This window comes from Scyliorhinus canicula, chromosome 25, assembly GCF_902713615.1.
Source record: "Scyliorhinus canicula chromosome 25, sScyCan1.1, whole genome shotgun sequence".
NCBI lineage: Eukaryota > Metazoa > Chordata > Chondrichthyes > Carcharhiniformes > Scyliorhinidae > Scyliorhinus > Scyliorhinus canicula.
In genome coordinates, this window is record NC_052170.1 from 11,441,927 (window position 1) to 11,451,677 (window position 9,751).

Sequence of the window (9,751 nt, forward strand, 5' to 3'; positions counted from 1 at the left end):
CGACGCACCCGCCATCCTGAGAGTCAACGCTTAACCCACCTTCACCGACCCCGACAGGCCCGCTGCCATTTTACGCTCAATTGCGTTGCACAGCCCTCCAGCACCCTCCTGGCACAGCGCTGCAGTGGCCAGAAGAGGTACAGCAGTACCATGCCTGAGACTCAGTCCCGGCTCCGTGGGGGGTAGGGGAGGTCCTAGATGGTTGGGAGGAGGGCGATTTAAGTGTCAGGGATAGGTCAGGAGGGGGGGCTGGAGCTCTCAGGTCCTGTTGAGGGGATTGGGGAGGGGGGGGGGGCTCACCAATCTGAAGGGACCCTCATATTGAAGTGTTCCCCACCTCCACCCTTCACCCACGCAGCACGGTGGTTAGCACAATTGCTTCACAGCTCCAGGGTCCCAGGTTCGATTCCCGGCTTTGGGTCACTGTCTGTGCGGGGTCTGCACGTTCTCCCCGTGTGTGCGTGGGTTTCCTCCGGGTGCTCCGGTTTCCTCCCACAGTCCAAAGGTGTGCAGGTTAGGTGGATTGGTCACGCTAAATTGCCCTTAGTGACCAAAATTGCCCTTAGTGTTGGGTCGGGTTACTGGGTTATGGGGATAGGGTGGAGGTGTGTGGTTGGGTAGGGTGCTCTTTCAAAGAGCCGGGACAGACTCAATGGGCCGAATGGCCTCCTTCTGCACTGTAAGATTCTATGAGATGGAAATTTTCATTTCGGCACCCTGCTCCAACTGGCATCTGCCAGCCTAAAAATTGGGGCGGGGCTGGAGATGGCCGTGAGGTGGACACTTAATAGGGGCAAGTGGACAGCACGGTGGTTCAGCGGTTAGCACTGCTGCCTCACGGCGCCGAGGACCCGGGTTCGATCCCGGCCCCGGGTCACTATCCGTGTGGAGTTTGCACATTCCCAGTTTTCCCAGTAACTTCACTGCCGTGTCAGCCTACTTGTGACAATAATAAAGATTATATTATGACGACCCACATGTCTGACTCGTCCACAGCAGAAGACATGGATAATCGACAACCTAGCGTGATTCGATGCGCTGGTCAGATGTTACCTCTCATTCCTTTTTTTGAATAAATTTAGGGTACCCAATTCCTTTTTTTCCAATCAAGGGGCAATTTAGCGTGGCCGATCCACCTAGCCTGCACATCTTTGGGTTGTGGGGGCGAGACCCACGCAGACACGGAGAAAAGGTGTAAAGTCCACACCGAGAGTACCCGAGGTCGGGATTGAACCCGGGTCCTCGGAGCCATGAGCCTGCGGTGCTAACCACTGCGCCGCCCTGCCACCCCGGTGGGTCAGATGTTAAGTGGCACAAGTGGCATGTTTGGTTTTATGGGGAATTCCTGGGCAAATTGTACAGTAACTGCGTTTATTTTTCTGGTGCCTGCTCACGCGTCATCAGATTCGATTGAATTTGATCGGACTGCTCATCGCAATGGGGTTTGAAGCTTATGATTTCTAAAGTACTGTTGGCCTGGCAGTATATAGCATTGTACCCAGTTATTAAAGTGCAGGCTTTTCCTCAGGTCTACGTTATCCACTCAACTGGCCTCGGAGGTGGCATTTGAAGTGTTTGTGAGGGACTGTAGTTTCCTTTCCCTGATCCCTTTGCACAGAGGCCATTCACAGATTATTCACTCCCACGCCAATTCCCGCTCCGAGCTAACAGCTCGAAGTACGTGACCTTGGTCTATGCTCTGTAATTTTCTCAGTACCGAGAGCTATGGATTAGTCAAGATCAACCGTGACATACCCGACGCTTGAATTGGGTGAGGCTCACGTGGCCCCTCGCCACATCAGTGTCAAACAATCCCTCATAAATCCGATGGGGAATTCAGGATAAACATCTTATTCCCCAGAGAATGAATTTGGATTTTGTTTATTGTCACGTGTACCGAGGTATAGTGAAAAGTATTTTTCTGCGCGCCGCTCAAACAGATCATTAAGTACATGAAAATAAAATAAAAGAGAAGAAAATACATAATAGAGCAACACAAGGTACACAATGTAACAACATAACCCCGGCATTGGGTGAAGCATACAGGGGTGTAGTGTTAATGAGGTCAGTCCATAAGAGGGTTGTTTTGGAGTCTGGTGACAGCGGGGAAGAAGCTGTTTTTGAGTCTGTTCGTGTGTGTTCTCAGACTTCTGTATCTCCTGCCCAATGGAAGAAGTTGGAAGAGTGAGTAAGCCAGGTGGGAGGGGTCTTTGATTTTGCTGCCCGCTTTCCCCAGGCAGCGGGAGATGTAGATGGAGTCAATGGATGGGAGGCACGTTTGTGTGATGGACTGGGCTGTGTTCACGACTCTGAAGTTTCTTGCGGTCTTGGGTCGAGCAGTTTCCATACCAGTTGCACCTTTTCTCCATGTCTGTGTGGGTCTCAACCCCATAACCCAAAATATATCTGCAGCCAGATAGGGTGCTTTCTATGGTGCATCTGTAAAAGAATAGTGACAATATGGAACTGGCTACCGCAAGGAATGAGGTGGAATTAGGCAAAAGCTTGATAGGTGCAGGCGGGGGAAAGGAATAGAAGAACATGTTGATAGCATCATATGAAGAGGGGTTGAGAGGAAGATTGCGTGGAACATGAACACCAGTTGCACTTTATGGGAGAGACTGGAACTATGGGATATAGGTTAAAAATGAAGAGTCTCTCATTCAAGATGGAGGTGAGGAGAAGTGTTGTCTCTCGGAAGGTCCTGTGGCTCGGATTTTCCGGCCCGCCTGCAGGCTGAAGCTTCCAGTCCCGCAGAAGGAAGGCACCAGCGGGGGGTTCCCCGGTGGCCCGGCCCGAAGGCAAGGCAAGCGGCCGCCGGACTCAGCGGTGTCCCGTCGGCAGCCAAGGGTGAGCCACTTCCTGCGCTGGAAAATCCCAGCCTGAATCTTGGGAATTCTCCCCCCCTACAAAAAAGCGACGGAGGCAGGGTCCACGAATCTTGAGTAACAACAAGGGAGTCAAAGGTTATCAGGATGGGTGGGGGGGGGGGGGGGGGGGGGGGGGGGCAGGCAGGAATGTGGCCAAAGGTTATGGCGGGGGCAGGGGGAATGTAGTCAAAGGTTTCTGGAGGGGTGCAGGCAGGAATCTGGTCAAAGGTTTGGGTGGGGGGGGGGGGAATGTGGAGTTGAGGCCACAATCACATCAGCCGCAATCTTAGTGAATGGAAGGGCTGGCTCGAGGGGGCCGAATGGTCTACTGGTATACAGAACTGGCTAGGTCATAGAAGGCAGAGAGTAGCAATGGAAGGGTGTTTTTCTGATTGGAGGGCTGTGACTCGTGGCGGGATCAGTGTTGGGGCCTTTGCTGTTCGTAGTATATATAAATGATTTGGAGGAAAATGTAACTGGTCTGATTGGTAAGTTTGCGGACGACACAAAGGTTGGTGGAATTGCGGATAGCGATGAGGACTGTCAGAGGATACAGCAGGATTTAGATCATTTGGAGACTTGGGCAGAGAGATGTCAGATGGTGTTTAATCCGGACAAATGTGAGGTAATGCATTTTGGAAGGTCTAATACAGGTAGGGAATATACAGTGAATGGTAGAACCCTCAAGAATATTGACAGTCAGAGAGATCTAGGTGTACAGGTCCACAGGTCACTGAAAGGGGCAATACAGATGGAGAAGATAGTCAAGAAGGCATACGGCATGCTTGCCTTCATTGGCCGGGGCATTGAGTATAAAAATTGGCACGTCATGTTACAGCTGTATCGAACCTTAGTTAGGCCACAGTACAGGACGGGATTCTCCCGTACCCGGCGGGACGGAGTGGCGGAATCCTCCGCACCTTCAGGGGCTAGGCCCTCCCCGGAGTGGTTGGGACCCCGCCGGACGGCGGGATAGGGCCTCGGCGTCACGCCAATCGGCGCCGAAGGAACTCCGCTGGCCGGCGCGAGTCGGCGCATGCACGGGAGTGCCAGCGCGTGCTGGCATCATCCCCGCGCATGCACAGTGGGAATCGCTTCCACACCGGGAATGGCGGAAGACCACGGCCTCCGGTGCGGAACAATAGAGGGCCTCGACCGCAGGCCAGGCCACCATGGGGGCACATCCCAGAGCCAGATCCCCCGCAACCACCAAGAACCCCGGAGCCCGCCCACGCCGCCAGGTCCTGCCGGCAAGGGAGCTACTCTAATTTACGGCGGTGGGACTTCGGCTCTTTGCGGGCTGGAGAATTCGGGCGACCCCGGCGCCCACTGAGTCACGCCGGACCCCGCCATTCTGTGAGGTGGGTGGCGCGATTCACGCAGGGCCGGTTTTGGGGGGCTGGAGAATTAGGAACACAGCGGGGGCAGGATTCACGCCGACCCCCGGCGATTCTCCCACCCAGCGGGGGGGTCGGAGAACCCCGCCCATAGTGTTCAATTCTGGTCGACACACTACCAGAGGATGTGGAGGCTTTAGAGAGGGTGCAGAAGAAATTTACAGGGATGTTGCCTGGTATGGAGGGCATTAGCTATGAGGAGAGGTTGAATAAACTCGGTTTGTTCTCACTGGAATGACAGAGGTTGAGGGGCGACATGATAGAGGTCTACTAAATTATTGTTTTTTTAAAAATTTGAGTACCCAATTATTTTTTCCAATTAATCCGCCTAACCTGCACATCTTTTGGTTGTGGGGGTGAAACCCACGCAGACACGGGGAGAATGTGCAAACTCCACACGGACAGTGACCCAGGGTTGGGATTCGAACCCGAGTCCTCAGCGCCGTAGGCACTGTGCCACTGTGCTGCCCTAGGTCTACAAAATTATGAGGGGCATAGACAGAGTGGATAGTCAGAGACTTTTTCCCAGGGTAGAGGGTTAAATTACGAGAGGGCATAGGTTTAAGGGGAAAGGTTATGAGGAGATGTACGAGGCACGTTTTTTTACACAGAGGGTGGTGGGTGCCTGGAACCCCCTGCCGGAGGAGGTGGTGGAAGCAGGGACGATAGTGACATTTAAGGAGCATCTTGACAAATACATGAATAGTATGGGAATAGAGGGATACGGACCCTGGAAGTGTAGAAGATTTTAGTTTAGACGGGCAGCATGGTCGGCGCAGGCTTGGAGGGCCGAAGGGCCTGTTCCCGTGCTGTACTTTTCTTTGTTCTTTGTTCATTGATTGGTAGTTTTTTATGGATGATCTGTTTCTGTGCTGTTGGCCCGACGCATCTTTGTCCCATCACCTAAAACAAGCGAGCCACTAATTCACCAACAACCTCAAACGCAACCTCAACACCAAATTCAGCTTTGGTGCCTTGCCAATGTCAAATATCACGGGCTGGATTCTCCGCTGGGCGAGATTCTCCGATGCGCCGGCAGCGCACCCACACCCTGGGATTTCCCGACAGCTGCCCACAATGGCCTGGCTGGCGGGACGGAGAATCCCGTCCAACGTTCCCGTACAATTGATCGCTGCTTTGCCAGCAGCATAGAGGCAGAAACCACTGCAATATTCGCGACGCTCCCTGTTGTAGGCACCATATTGACGAATTGTGGGGTTGGGAGGGGGTGGAGGGGGGGGGGGATCTTAACATGTGCGAGGGGTGTTGATGTGAGAAGGAAGTTGACCGATATTCCTCGGATGATGGGGATGATGGGCCCATTAGATGCTGCACAGTGACACGCTCCTACTCCCAGATAGAGTTGCTGAAGAAGCCCCCCCTTCCCCTTGCCCCCAGTGGTATCTGCAGCATTGGGACTGTACCTCAAGGGAGATCTGCTCTATTCTGATTGTCTATGAGTGACGGGGCGGGAGATCTATGACTGGATAAATGACTAGTGAATCAGCAGATGCTGTTTTATTGTGTGTATGTGCAAAATGGTTGAAATCCTGATTCACACCCAAGCAGCCCTCTCTCTCTGTCCACCAGGTTCTCTCCGATCACCATCGAGGGGATGACGAGCCTCGCCGGCGTGAACCTCTCAGGCCCCACGGGCACCGGCTGGTGCATCTTCGTGTACAACCTCTCCCCCGAGGCGGACGAGAGCGTCCTCTGGCAGCTGTTCGGCCCCTTCGGGGCGGTCACCAACGTCAAGGTCATCCGCGACTTCAACACCAACAAGTGCAAGGGTTTCGGCTTCGTCACCATGACCAACTACGACGAGGCGGCCATGGCCATCGCCAGCCTGAACGGATATCGCCTGGGCGACCGCGTCCTACAGGTCTCCTTCAAGACGAGCAAAACACACAAGTCGTGAAGGTGCCCAGCGGAAGGGCACCAGAGAGAGGAAGAGAGAGATAAATAAACACACATACATGCGCGCGCGCACACACGGAAGCACCCTCCGCAACATAAAACAAACAAAAAAACAAAAAAAAGGTAAAGCAAAATAATTAGTACGCCACCAAACACAGATAGACAGACACACACGAACATGCAGACAGCGACAGAACAAAACACACAATTTTAAAAAAAAAGATCCATTAATATACCTGGGCTTACAGAGAAAACAAAACAGACTTTTTGAAGAGCCAGTGTTAGCGTTATATTGATACAAGACATCTTACAACAAATAACGAGGAAGCAATTTCATAAACAACTTTGAATACTTTTTTCATAGCTCTTACTATATGAATATAATACGTATAAAACATTACTACGCAGGGGGTTTTAACCCAGCCTAATATTAATAATAATACTTATAACTACCTTCCTTGAAGGTGATTATCTCTTGTAATAGTGGGCAGAACAGAAAGCTGGGAAACAGAACGTTTCACAAAGGCCCATGTTCAGGAGTGTCGTGTGGTTGCAATTGATATATAAAAGAAAAAAAAATCTTTCCAAGGGGAATATTTATGAATGGCAGCTCCTAATTAGTTTACCTTTTTTTTCTCTTTTACCTGTTCCTTCCACGGTTTTATTAACTAAGATCAACGAAGAAAAAAAGGCAAGTGCAATATCGCCCGGCAGAACGCTGTAAAAGCTCTGTCGGACACTGAAGTGCATTACGGTAGATTAATTGTCCAAATGTCTTTGCTAACTTTACTCGCCTAACTTCTGCTGCGTGTTCTGCGTCGTGAGGGGCACTTCCCACTTTTGCAAGTCGGGGCCAGGAACTCGGGTGGCGAGCTCAGAAGGTTTGCGTGCAGACTGTTTCCGTGTGACCTTACCGGTGGAACTGGCCTGTCGTTGGCTCGATACTTGAGACACAGATTGTCGTGTCGCGCTGTCTGTCGGAGTGGCGCCCACTCCCGGGGAAGAAAATTTGGGGATGGGCAAAGCGGGCATGTCTCCATTTGGGAGTGGGCTGCGGCACAATCTAAGGGACTGCCACTGCGAGTGAAACTATTTCCCAAATGGGGCAGAGTTCTCCTTTAACAAAGCAATTTAGTCATCGGATTGCAGAAGTGACAGCAACTCACAGCCAATCTGATCCTCGTTTTAGCTTCTTAAAAGAAAAGTGGAAAATCTTGAAAACATTGAAACAACATGAAGGCGTCCACCAAAGCGAATAATGCATGTCACAGAGGAGAGCTATGAGGGTCAGTTGTAAGGTCGGGTCCCTTTTTGCTAGCAAGTGTTTTTTATAAGAGACATTTGAGACTGCAAGTTGTGGAGTTTGATTTATTTTGCCGTCTAACTTTCTTGAACTCCTCTGGTTGTAATCTATTCTCTCTGGTTACCAATTTTAAGCCAATTCTTTAGATTACCAGAGACACAGCGCCTCCCCCATTGGATACTTGTGTGTCTCCTTATACGAGAGAGAAGGGGGGTGGAAGTGTTGTGCAGCCTGCTAGGGAGAATCGCTCAGTCTCTCTTATAGGAAAATTTACCGCGCCCTTGACTGACTTGACCAGTCTCACTTGAAACTCCAGCCACCGTCACCCCAGGGCTACCAGGCTGCGACCCACGTCCCGCACGGTGATGCTTACCTTCCTCTCCCGGTCTCCCCTCTAACTGGCTGACTTGGCATCATTCCGAGATGGGCGGGGTTGGGAGGGAGGGGGGGGGCTCCACTTTCCAGTGAGTATCCATATGAATTCCTATCGGTCTCTTCTCATTGTCGAAGCATAAATACCAAAAGAAGTCATGCTAAATCCAATAGCGATGTTGAAGATGAGAAAGGACAAGAGTTTGGCCTCCATTCTTCATGGAACAGCCAGGACACATTACAGGAAAAGTGATAAGCCCCATCTCATGCTCTCATCTTAAAACATGATATTCATTGTATCCTCCCTGGAGTAAAGCCTGCATGATATCCATTGGGAAGCAAATCCAAGATCTTTTGACCCTTTGTCAACAGGTTCGACCAACACGTCGACCCAATATGTTATTTTTTTTTTTTAATTTAGATTAGCCAATTATTTTTTCCAATTAAGGGGCAATTTAGCATGGCCAATCCACCTACTCTGCACATTTTTGGGTTGTGGGGGCGAAACCCACGCAGACACGGGGAGAATGTGCAAACTCCACACGGACAGTGACCCAGCGCCGGGATCGAACCTGGGACCTCAGCGCCGTGAGGCGGTTGTGCTAACCACTAGGCCACCGTGCTGCCCGACCCAATATGTTATGGTGAACATTATAATCCACATTTTCATACATGAGGCACGGTGGCACATTGGTTAGCACTGCTGCATCACAGCGACAAGGACCCGGGTTCAATACTGGCCTCGTGGGGACCGTCTGTGCGGAGTTTGCACGTTCTCCCTGCGTCTGCGTGGGTTTCCTCCGGGTGCTCCGGTTTCCTCCCACAGTCCAAAGATGTGCAGGTTAGGTGGATTGGCCGCGCTAAATTGTCCCGCGCTGTCTAAAGATGTGCAGGTTGGGTGGAGTTAAGAGGTTCCGGGGATACGGTGGGGGAGCGGGCCTAGTTAGGGTGCTTTATCGGAGGGTCAGTGCTGATTCTATGGGCCGAATGGCCTCCTGATGCACTGTTAGGATTCTATGAAAATTTCTAATTGAAGCAATCGCCAATAATGGGGAGATCCCGGGGGCACTGCCGAGCATAGTCACTCCCGCCCCCTCTCTTCCCCCCCCCCCCCCCCCCCCGGGGGCACTGCCGAGCATAGTCACTCCCGCCCCCCCCCCCCCCCCCCCCCCCCCCCCGGGGGCACTGCCGAGCATAGTCACTCCCGCCCCCCCCCGCCCCCCCCTCTCCCCCCCCCCCCCCCCCCCAATCAAAGGTTACATCGGTTTAGGTGCCTGTTTAAAGTTAATCTTCCTAGGGGAGACAGTGGCGTTAGTGGTTACTGTCACTGGATTAATAACCCAGAGGCCCAGGGTAATACTCTGGGGAGCTGGTTTCGAATCCCATCAGGGAAGTTGGTGGAATTTGAATTCAATAGGAATCTGGAATTAAAAGTATAATACTGACCATGAAACCATTGTAGATTGTTGTAAAAACCCATCTGGTTCACTAAAGTCTTTCAGGGCAGGAAATCTGCCGACCTTACCCGGTCTGGCCTACATGTGACTCCAGTGTGCTTGACTCTTAAATGCTGTCCCAACCAGCGACGTCCACAACCAATGAAGAAAAAGAACATTTTAGCCCCTACAATCTGAATGATCCCTCACACAGTCAGATGAATCACGCAGTCGGGAGCTGTGGACAAGGTGGTCCACTCATCGTCCCCCGGTTGCTGGTCAGAACCCACAGCTCCTCTCTGGGTATTTTTCAACGCTCCCTTGAACCGTAACTCACCTTGTGCCAAAAACAATCAACGTCATGCAAATCAAAATGAATAATGCCAAGGTACTCCCATTCAGTATTGCCTGATTAACACAGTGAATATAAATGTTTCTTATATGTGCACTCCATAC

General features: G+C 51.5%; 1 protein-coding gene across 14 annotated transcripts in view; it reads left to right on the plus strand.

The window, feature by feature from the left end:
* Positions 1-6,405, plus strand: part of LOC119957119 (ELAV-like protein 2) — a 208,925-nt gene extending 202,520 nt beyond the window's left edge. For 12 of the 14 annotated variants that reach the window (XM_038784821.1, XM_038784822.1, XM_038784823.1 and 9 more), the window contains one exon: positions 5,858-6,405. In XM_038784821.1, the coding sequence (XP_038640749.1) occupies positions 5,858-6,185 (328 nt within the window). In that variant the 3' untranslated portion in view covers positions 6,186-6,405. Of the gene's footprint in view, positions 1-5,836 lie in introns of all 14 variants that reach the window. The other 2 variants (XM_038784835.1, XM_038784834.1) reach the window with 2 other exon arrangements.
* The last annotated feature ends 3,346 nt before the right edge of the window (positions 6,406-9,751 follow it).